The 25,846-nt window shown below is 40.8% G+C and overlaps 1 protein-coding gene across 2 annotated transcripts in view; it reads left to right on the forward strand.

Annotated features, from left to right (window-relative positions):
* tbc1d22a (TBC1 domain family, member 22a) overlaps positions 1-25,846 on the forward strand; it is a 118,684-nt gene that overhangs the window by 60,479 nt on the left and 32,359 nt on the right. For both annotated transcript variants that reach the window (XM_044021724.1, XM_044021723.1), the window contains exons 10-12: positions 2,337-2,443; positions 14,862-14,937; positions 24,052-24,179. In XM_044021724.1, the coding sequence (XP_043877659.1) occupies positions 2,337-2,443; positions 14,862-14,937; positions 24,052-24,179 (311 nt within the window). The remainder of the gene's footprint in view (positions 1-2,336; positions 2,444-14,861; positions 14,938-24,051; positions 24,180-25,846) is intronic.

Genomic DNA, 25,846 nt, shown 5'->3' on the forward strand with positions numbered 1-25,846 from the left:
CTCAACTCCAGTGCGACCACTGGACTCCTCCAAGCAGCTGTCCCTTCTAATCTGTTCAGAGTCAAGGTCTGGCTTTGGAACTGTGCCCGACGAAATGGCTTTCGGCATGACGGCGACTGATTTGAGACTTTGGGATCCTCCGAGTCTCTGAGAATGCTCAAGCAGTGGCACGCTCGCCACCTTGTTAATCAGCAGTGACACCGCACCAATTGCCAGTCGGCCTGTTCACAATTAATCCTTTCAACTTCAAATTTAATGTCCAGAGCCACTGCATCCCGCAGAGAGGGCTGCAATCATGGGCCGTCATTATCTCCTGCATCACTATAGAGGTGCTATCAAATTAAATACTGGCTTCAAATTGGTCAGATGGTGGCTCTTTTTTTGTCTTTGCACTGTTATAACAGCTGGTCTACTTGATTGTAGGTGATGTCTGTTGTGTTGAAGGGAAAGTTGAGGAGCAATATTGCATGTTTTCATCCTATCAGTTGCCTCTGACTCATGGGATTTTTGGTGGCTGACCTCTTTCTCCCCGAGTATGTTTACACTTTCATCCAAAAATTGGATTTCATTAGATGGCGCATTTGCACTGGTAATGGCTGTTGATGTGTAGCCCGTGGCTTTATTACATTTTTTTTTTTTCTCTTTTTACATCGCTCCTGTTAAAATGAACTACGCTGATGTGTAATCACATTGCAGCCGCTGACCACTTCATATCTTGTATTAAGCATCTGATAGCAATGCGAACAAAATGAGATTTCTGTGTGCATGGACACCTTGATCAGTGCAAGCGTGATAGCACCAAAGGTCTCACTATAATGACATACCTCTCTGTTTCTGCCCACTCTTGCCTGACTTGAGGCGAGATAAGACACACACATACACAAACTTGTTTATATGTCTTAGTGAGGACATAGATATAATGTAGTCCCTTAGCCCCTTACCCTAACCATCACGACTAGGTGCTTAACCTAATTCTAACCCTAACCTTAAAACCAGGTAATAACCCAGAAAAATGAAAAAAAAATCTTTAAAATTGAGGGGGCCAGACAAAATGTCCCCACAATGTCAAAATGTCCTCACAAAGATAGTTTTGTACGTTTTTTGGACCTCACAAAGATATAATTACGTGTACACACACACACTTTCATGCGGGACATGCTCATTACAACATTCCACTTGAGTTGCCAAGGATACCAAGCATCGCTGCTGGGCCCTGATTGTAAGGAGAGTGTGAGCGTTCGGAATGCACAAGCTCACACAAATGCATACGTACAAACACTACATGTTTAGTAATATGATCACACGTACACAGACCCACTCATACTTCCTGTTTCTTTGTTAATGTCTGGTGCCTTCTCTCTCTCTCTCTCTCTGTATGTCTGTCCGTCTGTCTACCTCACTCGATCATTGTTTGTCAGTCTCGTCCCATCTCCTCTCCGCTGGTTGTCAGTGGCTTGTCAGAAGCCCGTCAAAACCCCTGCAGTCCGTCACACACTGCTGCCATTAATGACATCTGATGACACCCGTCGCTGCAGTCACCCGCTGGAGATGACTGAGGACTCGGTGCACTCGCTGTTGGGAGACTGTTGTTTCCTCAGTGTGGTCTGCGGTGTGTTTTAGGATTCCTCTGATTTGTCTTTATATGCATACAGCCCAACCAATCCACCAGTCTACTGGGAGAATAAACCTCTGGTTGAGAATGTATAAATATATAATATATATATAATATATAGTATAAATAATGTATATATATATAAAAAAATATGACTTTGCCAGTTGGCCACCAGGGAGTGACTCCGCAGGTTGCATGGAGGTCCATGGGACAACATTTTTAATGGTCTCAATCCTTGTTTTGGGCCTTGTTTATTGGAATCGGATGTCAATGTTGTAAGTTATGTTCTAATTCAGAGCAAAATCGATGATGAAGCATGACTGTTGGACACATTGTGACTGTGACAAATTGCAAATCTTGAGCCTTTGAAATGGGATTTTGTTTTGCAACTGTAGGTCTACGTCAATTTTGTACATTCAAAGCATTCATGACAAATACCCTGGCGTTTTTAAGGGACGAGGATGAAGTTCAAGTCAAGTAAAGCGTCATTTATGAAGTCCATTACATGCACATTCTTCCTTTTTTTTTCCCTTCCTCATTCTTCTGTCTGAATAGAAGGCTTATGATGGCGCCCCTGCTGTGCAGGTCGGCCTGATTTGTTCTCCATGTCTGATTCTCTCTAGCTTTTCATTTTTCTTTTTCTTACACTTGTTTGCTGTTTCTTTTACTTTGTGTCCTGCAGTGCTTTTTTCTTAAGATCTTTGTTTTCCTTTCTCTACTCTAGAAGAGGAAGTGGAAAACTTTGACGTGTCCAGTCTCCAAGAAGAGGCCCTGAGGAACATTGAGGCTGACAGCTTCTGGTGCATGAGCAAACTGTTAGACGGCATCCAGGTAAGCATGTGTGTATGTATGTGTTAAAAAGATATCAGCTGTCTTAGCACAAACTTTGATCTAAATAACCACATACAGTCTTATACTTGCAATAGACGGTAGATGCTCAGTCTCCTGCTGACTTCCTCCTACGTGTAGTCTGTGTTTCCTACGGTTTTTCCTGCGTGAGTCTTTCACTTTTTGTCACTTTTTCTGCATTGATGACGGCTCATCTGGTTTCAACTTACAAACCTTTCCTTCTTGTCAGTACTTTAAGTCTAATTGACTGAAACTTTTGGTGACGAGGGATTTTGCAGTATGTTTTAATGGCTAAAGTTATTGATCAGTTACTTGTTTTGATGGAAAGAAACTTTTTAGATCATTAAAGAAAAAAATAAAATACAAAATTTCCTAGTACCAGCTTCTCAGACTTCACTTTAGAACTTGGACTTGGGGATTTTTTGTTTTTCATGGACTAAATAGTTTATTAATTCAATGAAAACAATGCTGACCTATTTACAAGTTTAGGACACCCTGGTGCTTCTTCAAGTTACATTTCAAATGAAACCTCTGCTCTGCTCTTTTTCTCTTCCGGGCATGAACTACACAAGCAACTTGCAGTATAGCAAGAACATTTACGTATATATTGTATAAGGTCAATCCAGTGATAACTGAAGTGAGAGAACTCTCACACAGATATGTTATTCATTCAACATACTGAACTAACGAATGTCTAGAAAATGAGTATGGCTTCAAGACACAACAGTGCAGTAATATTTGGCCTGTTTAACTCAGTTTTGTTTAATTGAATGGCCAACTAAATTACTGGTGTCTTTCCAAACAAACATTTAGCTGTTACACAGTATGTCTATAAGGGTCAGTCATGAATATGTCCAGTGGCCAACTCATTTTCTCATTGCCTGCACTTCCACCAGGGGATCTAGCATCTGAATTAAGTTAATGGGGAATACATTAAACAAAAAAAACGTTCCCTGCTTGAGGTCAGTCTTTCTGAATATGTACCATGTTGTCAGACGGCCCTTTGGCAATGTAGTTTCTCAATGGATTCATATGCACGTCAGCGAAACAGTGTAGGTGTGTTACACAGTGCCAAAGGAAGGGGATGTAAGAAAGCATGGTAAGCCAGTGAAAATGTCAGACTGCAGCACATTTTCCAGTCCAAACCAATCCAATCCAATGCCTGCTTACACAAAAAACTATTTGTAAGTCACGTTCTGGCCCTCCCGGCTTTCTGTTCAAACAGGCAGGATGCTGAACTGCTGTGTTTGCAACAGTGACTCTGCTTAGGAACCTCAAACGTCTCTACTTCAAAAGACTAACTGAACAGACTAATGCAACTGTGAAAATGTAATTAATGTACAATTTTGGGATGGGCATGAATATTTGATAAGAGATTATTTGTTTGATAATAAAAGGTAACTATTATAAAAATGAATACCTTGACTGCTACTGACTAATTGCCGCACCGTTTGCAGCAGCAGTAGGCATTTGGTTAGTGGACTGCATGTGTGAAATTTGCAAGGTTTCTTGAATGCATCTTGAAGCTGCTACTTGAAACTGCTACTACAAAATTAATATAGCATTAATAGCATTGTTGCAATTGACTGGCTTTACATTTTGTTGTGATTTAAAGCATGCAGCCCTCCTTTTTATTGTTTACAGCATAAGCATCAAATGTAAATTAGCTTTTTTTTTTTTTTAAGAAGTAAGCTCTAAAGTCTGCAGACTAGAGAATTGAAGGCATACCACAGCTACACTGAACTTCAATTTGTTTCATCATTTCTTTCCAAGAACTTTTTTCAGCATTCTTAAACGACCTCGCTCTCGGTGGTCATGGCTGAGCCATCTGTCAATATTAAATTTGTCTGCCTGCTAGATTTACCTTGAACAGCATCACTGTCACATTCCATGCTCAACTCTACCTTTTGTCCTAAAATGACTTTACAAGAACTACACGCTGGCTCAACACAGGGATTTGTGCTGGTGTCTTTCCTGCTTCAAGAAAGAGTGTCAAACATAACTTTTGATCATGAATCATCTCGGTTTACATTTCTGACTCATTCATATTATACTATATGATTTATTCTCGCTGATCATGTTTTAGCACAGCAACACTCACAATTATTTCCTGGCACAGGTTTAAAAAGCATATGCCAAGTCTTTGCAGTCAGGTCAATGACCCCGCTCTAAAATAACACTTAGGAGATTGGCCACATCAGTTAATGTTTAAATGCATTGATTGGGCAATATGTTTACTGTTGTATGGAAATAAGCAGTAAAAAAGTTTAAGTGAGAAAAGAAAATGTTTTATCCTCATTAGTGCATGTAAGTGCATTAAAATACACTTAGGCTCACACTGCCCTACACTTAAAGCAATAAGTGCATAAAATGTAAGCAACAATAAATGACAGTCAATTGGTCAGCTATTCATTAAAGAAATTAATAGATGCTGTGCCTTGTTGTCCCTCAGAGAGCAAGAACGAAAGCACGTGTGAGAGGAATAAAAGACGATGGGGAGACTGTGTGTGTTGCTGTGTATGGAAGTTGTTTGTTCCCGTGCTTGTTTGTTTAGCTGCAAACTAATTATGTGCAATGGACCAGGGATGTCCCCTCTCCCGTTCCAATGCATTATGCACACTGTGGTTGAGACTGCGTGACTCTGCACTGTAATTTGTCGATGATCTGAGAACAACTTCATACAGTTGCATTATGGCTAAAAACACCAAGAAGCCCTCCCCCTCACTGAATGAGTTTCACAAGTCAATGCTACTGCTGAAAATAAACCTGGCTCTTCAGTAGGACTTCACAATCATATTTTATTCACAGGCGTGTCAGTGTGCTCGTATTTTAATCAAGTGTCATATTCAAATGCGTGCTCTGCCAGCAGAACACAAAGCCAATGCTCCGGCAGCTCCAAGTGTCCTCAATGAAGTCTGGACATGTTTAAAAGACAGATATACAACACATAACTTATACGGGCAGAAGTTGGCAGCTGTTTCTCTGTGAATGTGTGTGTGTGTGAATGGAAATGTGTGAAAGAGGGCAGGGGGACAGGGATGCCACCGTGTTTAAGTAATAGAAGCTAAACACTGGAGCTTTAAGCATCCTGTATATTCCCTATTGGCTGTGGAAATGATGTCACACTGGTGTCCACCTGTCTTGGGAAAAGTGTTGGAAAAATATTTAATTGCATCTCAGTGCAGAAACTCATAAATGGTCGGTTTGAAAACCACTACATGGTTGGAGGATTTTATGAGGAGAAACGTATACTTCCTGTCATCCATCTATGAGCCACAGCTGGTGTTCTTTTCGCCTAAATTTATATAATTACCTGGTGTACAATGGCGATACTTTTTAAAAGATTTTTTCCCCCCACCCTCATCTTTTTAATACAGTAAATTGGCCATTAGCGCTGGTTTTCGTTTTTCACCACCACGCTTCTCTCCCACCTAAAACAGAACAGGCTATTTTGGCTGTCATTTCCCTTAAGCAGCTTCTCTAATGAGCAGCTGCATAAAACTCCCTTCCTGCTGAAAGAAGGGTTGGGATAAATTGCAGGTTAGAGAGATCAGCTGATCCCAGGCAGCACTAATGTCTGAGATGACAAAATCAGGTTGACGTGTAGATGAAAATTTTCTTGTTAATGCTCACACTTCAGAGGCACTCAAATGTTGTAAGTCTTCCTCAGATGCCCCCTATATTATATCATTTTCTTTGTATATATTATTGATAAAAATTAAACTTGCTGACTAGGCTAATATCCAGGCCCATTTGTACCCACCACTCACAGCTTTATTAGACTGCAGGTGACAGCTGAAGGGGTAAATATAGTAAACAGCAATACCTCTGTCCTCGTTTGACCTCGTAGGAAACTCATAAATGCAAGTGTGTGTGTGTGTTTGTGTACAACCGAATTAATAAGCACTCAACTGCACATTTACACATCAAACAGGCCAGCCACAGTTGCCTGGTTACATGGTTCTGACATGATCAAAAAACATGGCTGAACTACCCTGAGCTACTAAACTCATGGCAGGGGCCTGGCAACTTAAATAGGCTTGTGCTTTTATTGTTCATGATGATCATCCACTCATGTGACACTTTCGAGAGCTTTTAAGCATGACTACCTCTAAACTAATAAACAGACTGTGAGGAAATGTAATTGATTTTGTTTGAACAACTGGCTGAGGGACATCATAGGACTGATAATAATGGAATGTGCGGCCTAGGACATCACGTTGTCGATGCCCAATGGAAAGTAATGATCATTAAGAGACATTTAAATAAGGCCCCGTGTTTTATTCTGTTTGTAAATTGAAGAGACTGTCCGCAGAAGTGTTTGTATCCGGTCAAGAACTGTCCAGAAAGACTGACCAAGTAGTATATTTCATTATATTATTTTATCAATTTTTGTGAATAATCTGTGTGATGTGTAAAACAAATAATAATTATTGAAATAAACTGAAAAAAAAAACAAATTAAAATGACAGCTTTTACATGAAATCAGTGCCCCCCCAAAAATAAAAATCTTCAAATTGATACATTCACCCATATTGGCCACAGCTCTCCGGTTGACCCCAATGTTGCCTCAGAGTCTGCAGCATCCAATTAGTCTTCTAGCGTGCTAAGTTTGACAGCGCCTCTGGCTAACTTGACTTATGTAACTTGTTAAAATTGTTCCATGTCTGTCTTTTCAATGAATTTGAGTGGACTTATCATCTCTGCCCAAGATGTTGTTGTTGATTACGACATGTCCTGCTAAACATATGCAGTTAAAAAGAAAAAAAGAAAAAAAAGTACTCCGTTCCAGAAAATTGATAACATCATTTACACTGCTTTTTCTTCTACTGTACTGTCACAATGGCTGTTTTGAAAACACCAATAGACATCTGAAAGCTTCCCCAACCCAGCCAGTGAGTCTGGGTCTTACCTGCTTGCCATGCCATGAGTAGAAAATGAAGTCAGAAAGTTTCAGAAGTCCATTATTCTTCCAGCAAACCCCCTAAGGGTTCTCAGTTTTAAAGCCAGCAGATGAAAACCTACTTTTATGCTAATTCTGCAGATATGCCTTTTTGCAGCAGGGGCTCTTAAATATATTTTTTCCAGTGCTGGACCTATCTTTGAGAAATTTAATTTCGCCCTGGGATCTGAACTCTGAATATTTCAACGGTAGTCTTGACAAATGGGGCCCAAGTAAAATGCTTCAAACTTTTTCCTTTTTTTGGTTGGTTTGAATGCCATGGTTTGATGTACTAATCTGTGCACATGATGCACACTGTAGCTCTGACATAAACTGCACAGCCACTTATTTGAAGCCAAAGAGTGGGAAAACATGAAAGATCCTTCATTTATTCAGTTTACACAGCACTTTGGCTGGAAAACTTGAACAGATGAGCTGCCTGTAATAATATTTGGCAGGTTTTTAGTACAATTCGAAGCATTGAATGGAAATTAGCTGTGTGTCAGAACACCCACGCACTCGACAAATATCCCACTAATACTCACTAACATTTGACCTCTGTCTAATCTGCATTGATGGAAATGTGACGCCTAAATGGAAGCTGTATGCAAATTTTTTCAGCCTTTCCATTGCTATTGGTGTGGACCCAACGATCAGTAATAGCTACTGTGGAGGCAATGAATTCCTCTTGCCTACATCTTCTGTGACTCATCGCGTCTCTGCCAAATACAGTTCAGTTTGTGTTTCAAAAGAGTGAAAATACGAGTGTATATTTTTCACTTGGGAGACGGAAAAAGATTAGTCATTTAGACACACATTACTTTATCATAAACCTTTATCATGTAAAATAATAGAAAACAGATGAAATGGTCAACAGCTCCCTCTCATGCGGCTTCACGTCTGAGCTGCCTTCTTCCCCTCCCTTGGATTCTGAGCCAGTCGGTGTGTGCCTGCACTCTGTCAAGGCAACCATCTGTTTTCACTGTGCCAGCAAGAGATGGGGTCTCCCTTGAGTGGGAACAAGGGTCTGAGGACCGACGTCTAGCAGACGGTAGCCAGACTAAACCAGACGCCATGTCCTGTTCTGGTTTCCCCAAGGGTTCCCTGCCGTCACCTTGGGCTGTCACTCAATCCACATCCCAACCCGCCCACCCACCCTAACACACACACACAAACGCACACTGAGGAGGCATAACTGCCAGCTGGTGTGTCTGCGGAAGTGTGATGCTTGACAGCATATTTGAATGTGTGTTTGGATTGTCTGTCTTCCAAGTCTTATTAGTCTACCTCTAAATGTATCGGCTGTTGGAAAACAACTTCGTCTTTGACACGCCCACCTCCCTCTTATGAGTGTGTTTCAGCGCACAGTTAAGTTGAGGCTCGACTACGCGGTTAAATTGAACTACTGTCCTTGTTTCTGGATACAAACACTAGTAGGGAACTGATTTATTGTCTGCCCTGTGTCCACCTCTGCTATGCCACAGTAGGTGGTGATATGCCCCAGTTTATTAAGCAGTTTCTGGTTGACATCAGAATCATAATCAGAATCAGAAGAGCTTTATTGCCAAGTATGATTTGCACATACAAGGAATTTGTTCTGGTGTCATAGGTGCATAACAAGCATACAAAATGAAAAAAAAAAAAAGTGAAACAGTAAGAAGTTAAGTGAAGCAGTAAGAAGTTAAGTGAACCACTTGTGGACCACTTTAGCTGCTAGCTAGTTAGTAGCATGTTGTACACCATTCCAAATCTTCCTATAGACCAGGAGTTTTAATATATTGAATCATTTGAGCTGAGAGAGCATAAATTTGGTCTTCTTGTCCGTCCCTGTTGTTTTCTTCTTTGTCTTCGTCTTAGTTGTCTTCTTCTTCTGTGTCCAGCATCTTTTATTACTGGATCAAATTGCAGAGGGTGGGAACTGTGGAGCATGCGTTGAGTACTTTGGCCAATTTGCCTCTGACTGAGGACATCCATGCAATAGTAATACAACTAGCAAACACACTATCTGGGTCAGACTGTGATAAATACAATTGAATTCAATGTCAGATGCATGAACATTTTAATTATATGTATTTTGCATTTCAGGTTTAGTCACACTAACCCAATAAATTGCTTTTCTAACAACATATATGGCGATATATATATATCAATTGGCATCATGTTGGCTAAAGTAGGTCAGTGGTAATGGAAGAAGTAGCTGCGGTTGTCAGGCACAGGAAGGATGCATGAAAAAAGAATGTGCATGTTGATTACTTCAATTATTTTTTATTATTTTTGTTGAGGAACCAGCCACAGGTTTCACGTGATGTAAGTAAGTGACGAGGAAATTCATTTTTTCAGACAAAGTCCCGGGAGATATCTACATAATGAGAGTATGCACTGTTATGTTGGATATAAACGTTGTTAGCAAAGAATCAAATAGTGTTGATCACATTAGGGATCGTGTAAGGCAAGGCAGGGTTCTACATTAAGCACAAATCATATTCTGCAGTAGACTCCAAGTACTTGATTAAGAGCGTGTATGTCTGTGTGATATAACGAAACCTCGTCTTTCTTCTTCTCAATCATAACACTATTGTGGTGCTCTTGATTAAATAGTCCTCCTTACAAGGAAACATAAATTTACTTTGAAAGAATAAGAGAGTTGTTGTAAGAGTTGTACTGCGTGTCCCTTTTGTTCTGTGCTGTTTTAATTGTCCAAGAGATATTGAGTAACAGCGGTCTGCTGCTGGCAATGACCTGATTTCTTTAACGTCACATTTATGGAAACACCGATTCTGTAATTGGGCTAAGGAATTACAGGTTTCTATATCCAAAAAAAAACAGTTCCTCGCCTGTGAAAAAAACAGTTCCTCGCCTGTGAAACCAAATGTTTATGTTGTGAGTGCTTGTGTGATTTTCATGTGCCAGTTTTCAACTGATAACACAGGAGGTGAATAATTAGTTCTGGAGGACAGAACAAGACTATAATGAGCTGACTACTTCCTTCTGATACATCACATCTGTGTTTACTGTGTTGTTAATTTGTGATATCACAAGATTTCTGTTCATTTTCCCCTGAAGCACCTACACGTCTCACTTTTCAGTGTTGACTTTACGATAGGGGGTGGGAAGGGGGTGAGAAATGTCAATATTTCTTTGTTTTACTCCACAAAAAGCTAAAAAAAATTGGAACGTCATTGAAAAAAAACAGTACTTAAATATTGCCACACAAAATATTGCGATATTTCACTGTATTGATTTTTCACCCACCCCTACTTTACGGTTGTATATCTGCAAAACGGTTTTATGTCCATCAGCCTCAGCTCTTCCCTCTGTGTAGTGTTAATTCCCATCATTATCTACTAGGTCACCCTCCTATCACAGGACCAGTGACAAGCAACCATTGACTCCGGTTTGCTTAATAATACTGCATTATACCGAGTACAGCCTCACAGATCCACAAGCAGAGCGAGAGATTTTGTCATGGTTGTACTCGGTGCTGTTGGCTCATTTGTGCCTGAATCAAAACAAGTGACACAGCCAGGGCTACTGACTACACCTTTCAGTTGGACTTCTGCTCACGACCACGGAATTACTTGATTAAATTAAAGGAATAAAGTAAAGAAAAACCATTGACACTTGGTCCTGTTAGCGTAACTGTTAGCAAAGATGGCGGACACTGTTTACATTCTGGAAGTGCGGTCCCTTCCCCTTACAAGTGGGTCTAAATAGTGCGGAATTAGCGTTGCAGTTTCAAGCCTCAGACCAAGGCTCGGACCAAGTGTCACTGGTGGGCACGTAAAACAAAAAGATATTTCTCGACTCAGGGGAAACTGAGGTTGGGAAGCACAATTTTTCAAAAATACTAGCCCTATTCTAGTAATACAAAGCTTAGTGCAAATCGGTGAAATATTCCTTTAAGTGTGTCCACCAAGAGGCAACACCAGGTGGTTTCTGGTTTAGCTGGCTGTTGGTTGTTAGCACGTCAACTGTCATGTAAACGTATAGTATTTGTATTGCGGCTCGTATTCATTCAAGTGAAAACAGTTTCCCATCATCAACTATTGGTGACATTGATATTGATGTATAATGCAGCAGGGGTGGAGCGCTGCCAAACGGTGTACATTTGATTTTTCTGCCCTCTTACTACAGATGTTTTTCGTATGTGCTCCCACAAACCCAGAACAATTGAATGAAACCTGGCCAATCTTCCCGTACCTCTGAACAAATGTAATTTATATACCCTGTCACGGCCCGTCATCTTTCTCGTGTAATCACTTTCTGTTTCTCTCTCTTCACATGCTCGCAAACATACCTGGCAGAATATTGCACTGTCCTTCACTCTTCCCCACATCACCGCGTCCATTATTGTGTACCTTTATCTTGACCTGTCATCTCTCTGTCGTTCTCTCTCTTTCACCTCTATCCTTATGTCTCTCCATCTTTCACACCTACACATAACCTTGCGACGACGTTGTGTTGCCTCTGTCCAACTCACTGATAGACATCCAGTGCTTCAATAGGAGGCAATCTTAGTCCAGCGTGGGGCCATTGTTGTCTGTAATAGAACGGACTGAGAGGTGAAGAGGAGCTATTGATTCAGCTGACTGAGGGAGAGAGAGAGAGTAAAGAAGGAGAGAATGAGGGGCTGTTGAAGACAGGCTAAGAAAAGAGAAACACAAGAGGTTATGTCTGCGCACTGTCTGTCCATTCGCTCACGGGGTGAAACGGGCAAGTTCCACTTGCTGGGTCAGATGTGGTGGATGGACAGATGGTGGAAGAAAAGGGGAATGTATGAATAATGGAGTGAGAGTTGATTTCCTCCTGTTGCCTCAGCTGATCAAAGATTTAAAATATGGGATTTGACAAAGAGAGAAAGTAAGTGGAAAAGGAACAGACCAATGAAAATCAGGTGACATGGGGAGGGATAAAGAATGGAAAAAATGAAGCAGCTAAAACTGTCTTACCCGTAACATGAATACGTCTTCACCAGTGAATAAAAAAGTAATTTAAAAAAACAGATTTAGTTTTATAAACAACAATCAGTCACCAAATAAAATGCAATACAGCATGCAATGGATGAAACACAGGGGAACACAACGAGGCAGCAGAGACTTAATAGCATGTAGAAAACACTTAGTCAAGTCTAGCTTCATTAGCACCGGCAGACTGATGAAAATAGACAATGAAATGAAGAACAGAAGGTTGGGGGGCTAGAGATTGATAAGGGGAGAAATTAGCAAGATGTATAAGGAGTAGGATGAAGAAGAAGAGAAAGATTTGTAAGAAAGACCGAGGGAAGGAAGCAAAATTGAGCAGACGGTTTTACAAACAAGAGTTTTGATAACCTCTTGAACTTCCAATACCTTTCTATGTGCTTTTATATTTGGTTTTCCTTAAATAACTGGAGCAGAAATACATTTTATTTTTTCACACAGTGCAGAAAATGCCATAGTAACCCTATGGTCTAATGTTTAAAGTTCAGCTTTCTTCTAGAAGTTTACTTAAAATGATGCTATGGCAGAACATAGCGCGAGAGATTTTAATCACCAGTGCTGCTGTGGAGCAGTTTTTACACGTGGATCCCTTGATTTTGCTCTTTATCATCACCACTTATTTTAGTCACAACAAAGATGGAAACTTGGTTTAGGATATATATGAAGAAGTCCACCTGTACCTCATAAATGCACACAAGAGTCTAAAGTTGTGGCGCTTACATGTACAGTAGGAGCAGTACAGAGGCACTGCAGCCATTGATGCCCTGTTTTTTGATTCAAGGACCTTGCATACCATTCACAAAAGAGCTGCAATCATATTTTTTTTTTCCCCGCCTCGATCTTAGACGTGGCCACAAACTAACAAGCTCTGTGACAACCTCTACTGTCTGTGAAAAAGGCAGAATAACAAATTCCACGACTCCCCTGATACCAAAGTCCCACATTTGTGCCTTTTATAACGAACACCTCTCACAACCAAAGAGACCACATTTTTTTTTGTTTTGCTTTATAAAAGTGGCCAGACATCGAAGAGGAACGGCAGTTGATTATATCCAGCAGCTTCAATAATGCAAATGCAATTACTTGTACTGGGCCTTACATTTGCTAATTGCCTAACTATATTAGTAGTGTGGTGAAAAAATAATGAGAAAGAGAAGCACAGAGACACTGTGAACAGAAAATGGCAATATACAAATGTGAAATTAGCAAAAAATACACTACAATGTAGTGCAGAGGAATCAGAGAAGTGTCATGTAGAGATGAAAGAAAGATGATGGGTAGAAGAGTTATGCTACATTTGGATGGACAGAAGTGCTGTGTGGAGGAAAGAATAAGGGCAGGTGAGAATGTGGTTTCTTTCCACTGCCAGACCCTGATGGACTCAGGAGGGCAAGTGTGCCTTGGTTCTGCTGAGCCAGAAGGACAACTGTAGCTGTTCATTGGTAAATGACCCTGTCTCTCTTTTTCTTCCTGCTCATTTTCTCCCTTCTCCTCTCTCCATCCTTCTATCCTCTTCTCTCTCCATCTGTTGGAGAGTTTGCCACATCAGCTGTTCTTCAGCCACACTGAAATGACCCCTTGTGGAAACTTGATCTTCTGTGTGTGTGTGTGTGTGTGTGTGTGTGCATTTTGGTGTCAACCCACCCACCCACACACAGACACACACACAAATACACAATGCTTCTATGCCATTTTCCTGTGTATTGTATTCTGCAAGTTCACTGTCCACTCCTGTGTTCCTGCTCTAAAAAAAAAAGTCCTAAATCAATCATTATTAAATTATTGCAACATACATGTTAAAATAAAGAATGTATGACATAGTTTGTATGCCTCGTTGTTTGCCCCTTAATATTACTTATTAGCTGCAAATGTAGACACATTACATCTTTTGTCCAAGGATAACCTCAATGAAAAGAAAAAATAGGCTTATTTGAAGTGGAAAATTAACATTTGATTAGGATATTCACATGAGCTGTGTTTTACAAGCTTGTTGTGCCTCTCCAAACATTAATGTATATATATATTAATGTATATGTATATGTATTTACCCATAACCTTTCATACTATACCATTGTCACGTTTCGTTAGCTTGCCGTTATCACTCAAATTCGACGAGAGACTGTGGCTACACCTCGGAAAAAGCAGGGCTGCGATCCGTTCATGGCTCACATTAAGTCAGCCCACTTTGTCTTCAAGGCCACAGACATGCCTTTTGTCATGCCGGTGCCAGTTAGACGGCCTATTTTCTCTGTTTACTATTTTTAAAGATTGCTCAGGCTTTGTGTGAGGTGTGAAAGGAGGCCCGGCGAACACTTCAAATATGCACTTTCTTATTTCACTTTTTTGACGATGGATCCTCAAAGGGAAAATGTGTGAGTGTGTGTGTGCATCCGGTGATACTCGAGCTCCCCGACGAACTGTTGATGTGTTTTTCATTCACCCCATTTTAAAACTACCTTCTGATTTCTCCTTTCCTCAGGACAACTACACTTTTGCCCAACCTGGGATCCAGAGGAAAGTCAAGGCCCTGGAGGAGCTGGTCAGCAGGATTGATGGTTAGTCACCTGTCTTGCCTCCCTCCGTCCTAGTTTCTTCTTTTTTTTTCTTTTCTGTATCATTCATCTATTTGCCATTTTGTCGGTCTTCTCTCTGCATAGTAGGCTGTTAAATAGTAAAGGTTTAAAATGATGGACAAATGTTTTGTTGTGAAGGAGAAAAGGGTGAGTGTAACTGGACACCCATGTTTTTAGTGTCTTCTCACAGGCTGCATAATACATGAGGGGGATCAGGATTTTCTTCCTTCAGATTTGATTTGTGTGTTGTTGAACTTTCTTTGATAGTTTGAAAAATTGCGTCAGAGCTAGATCCACACCAGGAGGAAATATTTCACACCTTGATTCTTCCGGGGCTTTGTCAGTTTGCAGTGACACGACACTGCGAGCGCGTCTTGCTAATTTTAATTCCACTTGACTGGTGATTATTAGCGCAAAGCAGCGGCCTGCTGAGTGCCTGTAAGTTAATATATGCACAGAGTGTACTCACACATGCCTCGGTGACATTTCACATACACTCGCAACTATGTGTTAATTAGCAAAGCTGATTTCCTCCCCGTCTAATTCCCGTTTTGTCAAAAACAATAGACCCACTTTGTTTCTTGGGAGCCAAGCTCCACCTTTTGTCACTGGAAATGCTCACAGCGTTTTCAAAGGGCCATGATGCATTGTGCAACATAAGGTTTTATCAAAGCCTCTGCGCCGTGGTCATGTCTGGGCTAACCTTGATGCTGTCAGACTATCCTGTCACCTGCTCCGGCAGCCAGAGGCAGGGGAGAACTCGCTTGCTGCATTCAAATAAAGAGAGCAAGAGAAAGTGGAGTGAGTGTTTATGCTGCCCCGTCTTATGCTGCGCTGTTTGCAATTGTGAATGTTACCAGTAAACCTATAGAAAGGACATATGTGTGTGTGTTTTTAAGTGTCGGTGATGGTGCACGTCGTTGTCTTGTGTCAGAATAAGACACTGATGGTTGAGAACGACGAACAGTCATGCCTCCGATTGGCATGTGTCAGAGGGGAAAGTTGGACTCACTCACATATACTGTACAACCTACACTTATGTTGTCCACCTATGTGAGAGGAGATTACTTCCTGCACCAGCGGTTGTCTGTATTTGTCATACCGACGCTTGCCCCAAATGACATGTTGGAGATGCATTTGCGTGGAAAATCTTCGACGCTGTTTGTGCCCCTTTTTCCTGTCGTTGTCGCTCAACATTTCCTGTGTCTTCTCTCTCGGCTTGTGATTGGCTTGAGCCCAACAGCCAATCACGGTGATCTTTTTCAGCAGTGGAGGGCAACAACGCTGACTCAATATGCTGATTCAGCAGTAAAGCCGTAAGGGCCAGACAGTGTGTCCTTAACTGTAGACTAATATCTCAAGCTTGTGTTTATATTTGTGAGATGATTGTGCATATGGGATTATCTGCCTCTGTGTGTATGTTTTTATATCTCTATGTTTAGATAGACAAAAAAAGAGAGAAAGAAAAGAAGTGGAGGAAAAGAGAGACAATGGCCTTACACCATCTGAGCTCCACCACAGCCCAACAAAGACAAACAAAAGTGACTCAGCATTCTTTCTGTACCCTATTCCATAAGTGCCCTGTCATCATAGTTGGGCCAGAGCCATTTTATACCTCACTGGCTTGACATTACCACCTCTAATGAGATCACAGATAGCTTTTATCTTGTGTTACTGGATTGTTTTTCGCTCGGCTGTCGACACGATAGCATCTGTTTTTGGGAACAGTGGCCTCTCGTCTTTTCCAAAATTACCCCTCAGTGCTTATCAGATGCCGTGTATTTGGACAAAGGCTCGGGTCGATGTCTGCTCACAAAAGGCAGATGTCGTGACTACAGTTTTACAAAATTTCCTTTTGACGACTCGTCACTTTCGACAACACTTTCTCTCTAAAACCTCTAAGCGCCAATTGATCCACACTGTCTACTCCTGCACTTTCCTTCTTGTACTTACTTGTTACATACTTCTTTCCTCTTGATGGTCTCTCATTTCACCATAAACTGAATGGAAACGATGATAATTTTTTTCAGTTTAATGTTTACTTTGATGTCACCAGGATTAATAGTAATAGTTGAAGTAGTTCAAGATAAAACTCAGAGACCGAAATGCGTCACTCCCTTACGACCGGTGCTTGTTCACGTCCTCAGTCTATTCTCATACAAAGCTTGATGTCTTCTTGAGACGAACAGCCACAAACAAAGCAGAAAAAAGAGCTGCTGGATGTTCTCCATTCTTGTCCATTGTGTTATTGTCTGTTCTGTCGCGTTCAACGTCATCGTTTGTTGTCGGTACAACGTTGCGCTACGTATCTCGCTGACACGGACGTCTCACACGCCAGAGATGGGATTTATGGCTCTTTGGAGGGAGCAAAATCTTGAGGAGCCGTTCCTTTCAAAGAGCCGTTCAAAAGACTGGCTCACTATTTTGGATCTTTGGAAATAGTGTAAATAAAGCTCTTTTGACTTGTTAATCATGCAACAGCTTTTTATTTGTGGCGCAATAAAAAACTGAGCAGTCTACAATAAACTTCCATGCAATACTGTTCTAAACTATAAAAAAATATATAAAAACTAAAAAGTAGAATCCTGCAGAGGACTCCTAAACTGTCCTTGGATATTAGTGCAAATTTTAGTAAACAATATGAAAGACTTGAAAGTAATTATTTTGGCATATGTTACATTTCGTTCTTTTCACCCGAAAAGTGCATCCAAATGCTGCTGCGCTTCCTTTGGCTCATAGCTGCAGTCTGACACTCCGCAGTCCGCACTCACGCGAAATTTGCATATCAAATTGGCACCCCACGTGTACTCTCCCTTGGAGGAGAGTTTTTTTAATTAAAAAATTTAAAAAAGAACGGCTCCTTCACGGCGACTCGGTTCCCATCGTTCATGGTAAAGAGCCGTTCAACAGATTTGGTTCGTTCGTGAACGTCACAACTCTATCGCACACCCCTCCTACCAAGTGAAGGTACTGTTCACGCCATAATTAGATTTTCGGGGTCAGGGGGGGATAGGACACTGCTGATGTGTGTGTGTCTCACAGCACTTTCTGTGTCACCTTCTATCTGCGTCTTTAAAGTGTCTCTCCTCCCGTGTGTCTGTCAGATGTTGGGGAAAAACATACCGTACCGGAACAGTTTCAATCACAAAGAGGGAAAGAAGGACTTAGTTGCCTCCCTGAATCAACCAAAACCTGTCTTACTCCAATTTGTAAACTCCAAAAAGAGACAAGGTGTAGCTGAGGCACAGCAGTCCTCCAATATGGACGGGCAGATATTATCATCTGAAGTTCTCAAACTTTGAGACCATTTGCAGTTTGCATGTTTCTCTTTTAAAGTGAAAGAATAGGCAATGTAAAGTGTGTAAATATTTGATTCAACCAACTGCACAAAGCCATGCACCTTCTAAATCGAATAGCTCACCTTGAGTTATCTCATATTCAAAGTGTTCAAGTGCTTTTCTATTAAAATGAGCCCCACTTGATTGCAAAATAATGTCCAAGATCGTTCAGTGAGTCTAATTAGCGACTGCAACTTCAGCAAAAACCTTGAAACCAGCCAAGGCTGCATCACAACACATTTGACCTGTCAACAAAAACCCATCGTCAGCCTTAACTTCAGATATTTGATCATCCTGCTGACCGCCTCTCACTGTTCAGCGACTGCTGCATTTCTGGGAGAGTCTTTCTCTCGCTCTCTCTCTGGGAAAGCAGCGCGTAGACTTTGAATCCAACAAAAAGGATTCAGTGTTGATGCTGCAGAAGTTTGTGAAACTTTACTTCGGTTGCCTATGATGAGGTCTGGTGTTAGGTGGTGCTCTGAATTATTAATTACAAGCCTTGGGAAAAAAAAAAAAAGATTCATTCTCCTGGGTTCCATTGTTCTCCACACCTCATTTCACTGTTTCCAAGCTAAGTTGATTGTTTTCATTGAAACATCAAATGACTTCATCTGTTTGGGTTTGACCTTGTGTTTGTTGACAATAAATCCCTCATTTCGTCAGATACCCGTGGACATTTTTGTCACGTTCTGCTACAGAACAAACATTCCAATGCTAATCAAGAGGACGTAAGCCAACCTCAACTAACCGACAGTACGTTAATGGCAATATATCATTTACTATAGAAAGATCAACATGTGAATGTATGGAAATGTTTACTCATGAACTTCCTCACGCCAATAAACAGGCATGAGTTTACTGGCCAGTGCACATTGGCGATCACCCTTTAACTCTACATCTTTTTTTTCTTTTTTCTTTTCCAAATTGGAACGATTGCCTGCATTAAAGGCGATGACTTTTAGATCCTTGAGACGTCAATAAATTTCACTGTTTTAAGGGACAGGTTTAATGGCCATGATGTTGCCAGTTAATGTCCTGGAACGACTGAAAAGTCACTCCCTCCTCCCTCGAGTGCTACATGACACGTCTCCTCTTTAAGAGTTTTTGTGGAGAATTTCCTTTGCTTGTTCAGTTTTCCTTTGTTGTCTGTGAATCCATGGTTACACAGGTTTAGTTAATACGTGAAAATCAAAGACGCTTTCTCTCACATTTGATTTGCCGACGTGAAAACAGCAGGTGGCATCTTTGGAATGCTTTCACTTTGAAATATCTTTTGTTTGTTTTTTTCCCTTTGCTCACACTCTTCCTCCTCTGTAATTAATCCTACTTGTAATAAGTGACGCTAACTCCCATTAGCCTTGTTTAACGCGAGCACATGTACCCCCCTCAAAAGACAAGCTACTTTGTCGGCATGCTTTTAATGTTTCACTGATCTCTTTATCCCTCCCTTATCTCTTTTTTGTGTGTTTGTTGCATGCAAGTGCATTAGCGCAAGTTCATCAACATGCAAATTGCCCAAAGGTGAATTTATTTATGTAAATTAGAGGATGCACTAGCTGTGTGTTTTCTGTGCCTGCATTGTGTAAAAAGGCTGGTAGCTTCATTGTGAGACTCTGTTGCTTAATGAAAGGCTGTGACGTGTCTTTATAGCTTAAAAGAAAGAAATTATAATAATTTGAGGGTTTTTTTTTGTGTCTTGTTTATGTCTGTGTATGTGAAAAGGCCTCTTGTTTACGTGCGTCTCAAACAGATGTTTATTTTGAAATGAAGAAAGACAGAAGGCATACTGCATTAAGTTTGGGTTCAATCCTGTTACTAGTTTTATCACATCCTTCTTACGTATTTTTACATAGTGCTACACAGACATTTTTCAATGTTTTTGATGCATTATGTTGAAATCAGGAGAAAACATCCAGGGTGAAAAATACAAAAGTCAGGTCCCCGTTGTTGCTGTATTTAGCTGGCATCCCCTTTTTCTGGACACATCTTCATAAAATTGATAGAATATCTAACGTCACATGGCATTTTTATGCATTCCTAATGCAGACGCTAATTACGGCACTAGTCCTTCCAAAGGGATACACACTTCATTTAGACGCGGTCTGTATTTGTCGCGTTTTACACATTTTTATTTACTTTTCTCTGGACCTGAGAGTGTTTTGTTTTAAAGCTGTACATAAAAATACAAAACGCACTCGCATGACATCTGCTGTTCCCTTGTTTCCCCTCTGCCAGGTTCCACGTGAACAATTTTATTTTGCCTCATTAGGACAGAAATAACAGAGAAGCGTGTCGGTGTTTCACAATGACCAAGCTAACACGCATAAACGGAGGGGGGTTTCACCATGAGTGCTGTAGTCCCTCCCCCCCCCAGGCTAAACGCTAACAAATAATGTGACCTTGTGAAAATCTCACAGCAAGTCAAAAGATTTAGACAATTTAGGCATTAGACTTCCAATTCGCTGTTGCCTTTTCAAATCAGTTGCTCAAACTGTTACTATTGACATATGTGACACATGTCTGTGCATTACTCATTTTATAAGTAGTAGAGTTTTAATGTATTGCTTATTATTTAAAGTGATACACAATTTTGATTTTCATCTGTTGTACCAGGACAGATGTGACAGTGTCACCCTAAAAATAAGCTAAAGAATACTCAAGCATGCAGAACAGTAATGAGATAGACACAAATCAATATTAATAAAAACACGATTCAACAACTGGTACAAAATGCAGCATATTGTACTGCACCAGTAATTATTTCCTCACACTCAGGCTCTTGCTCTCTCAGGCTCTCTCTTCCCCCATTTTTTACCTCTTTGGTTTTATTGTGGAGGCTTAGTCTCATCCAGGTTCCCTATATTGTTGTTGTAGTGAATATGAGTCAATGAAAGCAGACGGGCGTGACTGAGACAACAACAGGTGACTGACGGCACAGCGCACGCATGCTCGAGCAAGTGATAGTGACTGTATTATATTATCCGACTTCTAATTGAATTATCTTTGTGCAAAAGGATCGCACAGCGGCACATTTGAACCTTGTGGAAGTATGTGGCTGTAATTGCATTTCTCACCAAGGAGAATATGAAGCTGGGCAGAACTGGCCTTATCAGCAGAAACCTAGAATCTACTCACTAGTCACTGTATGACCTCTGACCTCCTGCTGTCCTTCAGTACTTCACCAGCTACGCTGCACTGTGGAGAGCAGACTGGCCCCGGCACTGTGGCCTCCATTGCAAACTTTAACCAGCAGTGGGAAGAAAGACAAGACTCATTAGTCAATCGGCGTCGATGAAAGGTGTCATCCTCGGCCCCCACAACTACTCTACCCAGAATGCCGAGCCCTTTGCGAGCTGGATTTTTGGCCCATCTCTAGTTTAAGCAGTGCTTCTATTTTATGGTTTTATTTCCATGTCATTTAACACTTGCTCTTAAAAACCTGCTCCTGTATGTGCAGCAGTTGGTATAGATCTGCTTACACCGTTAATCAGCCTTCCTTGTTTATGCATTTACAGCAGCATGTGATAATTAAACTGCGGTGAGGAGTGTGAAATAATAGCTCTTTGTTTACTTTGCGCCCCGCTCATGTGTTTGAGTGTGTGCGCCTAATTGTTAAACACGCTTGTGTGTGCGCGACAGATGTCGTTCAAGTGTCTTAGGTATATTGGAAGGTAAAAACGTTATGTTATGTTTTCTTGGCCATAAATAACATGCAGAATGTTTCACTAATTAAATCTTTATTGAAGCCGCGTTTGTCACAGTGTGTGAGATGAGAGGAAGCAATAGTTCTTCCCCAACTGGCTTCTTTTTTCTTTTTTTTTCTTAGATTCTCTGACAGCTCTATAATTAAAGCTCTATCATGAAATGTGTGTGTGTGTGAGATAGAGAGGGGGGAATGAGTGCCATGGGTTTGATGACTGAAATAGGGAGTCGCTGAAAACTGAGAGGTATTTTTAATCTTTTGTTATGTAAAGAAGAAGAATAAAACAAACATTTATCAAGAGAACAGAGAGAGGAACAAAGGCTGCCGTTCTCAGTGTCACAGCCCCCTCTGCGGCAGGTCTGCAGCTGACATCTCTGTGACTCATCCATTCTTCCCGGAGTCTTCGTGCCAGCTTGCCATGCCATGACACCGACATCGACACTGACGTCTGACTCCACGCTGAGGTCGTATTAACAGTTGAATCGCATGGTCTTCTCTCTGCCGTGAGACACAATCGGGAGCGAACACTGAAGCAGAAATCAAACGTTTGCTAAGTAGACAGAAGAAGCTTTTTGTGACTGGAGGTTGAGCCAAATGACCGCCTTGAATGTTGCTAAAAATCTTCAACCCCGTGTTGATACAATAGAATATGAAATCAAGAAACACTTCTGCTTACTTTGAAGAGTAAGGCCGTTGATATTCCAGGTTTTTTTTTTCTCATTGTCCTCGAATGCCACGAAAAGATCAAAACCCGGCAATAAATTGAAAGTCTCGTCTGTAAGGAAAGCTTGATGTACCATATATTCTTCTGACGAGTGTGTGCTGGAACAGAAACCTTTTGAGGTTTCTTCTTGGGGAACAAAGGTTTGAATGAAGTTTTAGGGAGGAGGTTTTATCCCCTGCAGACATAGTATTTCCTGAGGTCTGAGCAACTTTTGGGTCCAGCCCTGTAGTGGTGAACGTCTTTGGTTGGTCAAGAGTGTCCTTCACTTACAGCGTTGTTCATCGTGCAGGCTCTCAGACAAAAGACACGTGTGCTTGAGCTTCCTTGGACTTTGGATTGAGAAAGTTTACACCTGGGAAATTTGAATTCCAATTTCACAGTGATAAGCTACCTCATCACAATTAACATATGTTAAGTTGACGGGTTTGTTGTGAAATTGACTATGAAAACCTGCAGTTTCCAGCTGCTGTAGGAAAGTCTTTTGCCATTTTAAAACGCATTCCTTCATCATGCTTCGATACTTGTGACTCGTTTCTTACCGGCACATTAATCATTGTAATGTTCCAGAGACTGGAAACATTTTTATTTTTTTTTTGGTGTTAAGTTCATGTATTTTCATTGCCAATGAAATATTTTCTTTTTTAAATGTCAAAAGAAACTGTGTGACTATTGTTTAATATCTCTAACATGGAAACGGAGCAAATGAGTCTTAACAGGAACTGTAGAATTCCTCCCCAGTAAAACACCGGGGAGATATTTCTGAAATAAAAAAGTGTATGTTTTGACAGGGAGGAGTAGACGTGCCAAACACAAGTAGGTATTCGTCACTTTAATTAAAACTGAAATTGGGGTGAAGAGTCACACACACACAGGCACGGTTTCTTCACGGCTTAAACACAGCCCACGTTCCGCGCACTTCAAAGATAAATGGTTATAGAGGCGTAGAAATAAACAAAAAAATTCCGTTTTAATCGGTTGCTACTGGAAGCGCTGATGTAGTGTTAGGCAAATAATTATATGTACACACAAAACATCTCATGACTTTGTTTCCTCTAAATGCCATCCATTCCTCAGTGGACTGAATTTGCGTCAACGCTTTATTTAATAATGAATACTCTCCCTATTCAAATCCCAGTTCCACGTGGAGCTTTTCTCAGACAATTCTGATGTGTGCTATGATTACATCTCTAATGGGTGTGTCCATATTTGTGTGTGAACTCGCACTCGGTTGTATTTTTGCCATATAGACATTCCTTTCTCCACTCTTTCCACCCAGCTCAACCATGATTTGTAGGGGTTTTAAATGATGGTTATTCTTCGTTTCCTTGCAGAGTCCGTTCATCGCCACATGCAGCAGTACGAGGTGGAGTATTTGCAGTTTGCCTTTCGCTGGATGAACAACCTCCTGATGAGGGAGCTGCCGCTGCGGTGCACGATCAGACTGTGGGACACTTACCAGGTATACACAAACAATGACGCATAGACACACACAAAGGGACACACAAGCATACGTGAGACTTCAGAAAAGAGCACATTCTCTCGCAATGACCATCTATTATCACCTCCCAAATGCCGTTGTCGTCATTTCCACAATTACATCCCACAATTTAGTTGTGTAAAATAAAGGCATTTTTATACATTTTATACACATTTCTCTATCACTTTATCGCTTAATATGCATATGACACGTATTGTGTTGCTTATCCTGATCTCAAAACCATGCTAATGGTTTTAAAAATAAGTTAAATTACAAATAAAAAAAAAACAGTTTCATCAGATTTGCATGCGAGGGATTATGAAGGATTAGCTAATTCAGACCTGAAACAAAGACATCGGGAGCTTTTTTTTCATGCGTAGAATAAAGGGTTTTAGATGTTGTAACCATTGGTTTCATTTTAATTTCATGGCTGCCGAGAGAGTTTCCTAGTAAAACCTATTACCGTGTTGAAGTCCATGTGCAAATAAGAAAGACTGAAAGCAGAATCTTCATCTCATTCAAATACACCTGGACTCGTTCATTGTGCCGGCCCTTCACATTTACACATAATAGGCAGAAATTGGCGTCAGATTTGCTAACCTCTGTAGGCATCTGCAGTAGCACCTAATAACTGATATTGATTCCGTGGGGTGTGTGTATGTGTGTGTGTATGAACTGTGGATAGTTCAGCGCATGAGCTCAGTACATATAATGGATTTTCTGGTTAATTCAGAGGTTGAGCACATAAGACACGCAATCACATGAGAGTGTGTGATTAGTGCAGGCGAGCAGACGTGCGGCGAGTTGAGGCTTAAAATGAACTTCTCCATTGGTGGCGCAGGTGGTTGTACAGACATATGAAGTGTGTGTTTGTCCTGCTGTGGTCTTAACAACAGTCTGCAGCTGTCTTCACTCTTCTCTCTGCTGCTGTCATCATCATCTTTGGCATCACCAGGTGGGATTTTAATCATTTTGTGAGACTTAAAATCTTACATAATTACACTTTGACATCACCCACTGGTTTATGAACTTCCTTTTTGATGCCTTTAGCAGCTGGGACAGTGCCATTTAGTTTTTTCCGGGTTTTAAAGAAGAAGACCACATTTGGATGGGAGGGCAATGTTGGCAAAAAAGTAATGTGTGGATCTAGCGGAGAGTGTGAGGAGACGATGACAGGTCATGCGTGACATCAGCTGTCAGTCACACCATTGCCACAACCTAAAGCACACCACCTTTAATCATCTATTTGACACAATGAGACCAAGATTAACAAAATGGACATCATACTGTGTTGACAAAGACCTGAAACTAGTCATTAAGACCTAAAACATCTCGGGATATCACTGGTTATTGATGGCTCACTTAAGTAGACCTGGAACACATGTGCAGTATAAAGTGGAAGAAGACAGTAGACTCAGAGTTCTAGCCAGGATTTTATTTTAGTGTAATGCTACTGGAAATTGAGCGCAGCAGGGGGTTTGGTGTGGAATGAAATCAAAAATAAAAACTTTATGTTACAAGGAAGGAGCTGCAATCACTTTATGCCAAGTGCAAATGAGCATTTTATGGGATATACTGACATATTTTAAGTTATTCAAACATATAAAAGAAGGAATGGGTGAGGTATAATCTGCCAAATATTAGCCTCA

This window comes from Solea senegalensis, linkage group LG3, assembly GCF_019176455.1.
Source record: "Solea senegalensis isolate Sse05_10M linkage group LG3, IFAPA_SoseM_1, whole genome shotgun sequence".
Classification (NCBI taxonomy): domain Eukaryota; kingdom Metazoa; phylum Chordata; class Actinopteri; order Pleuronectiformes; family Soleidae; genus Solea; species Solea senegalensis.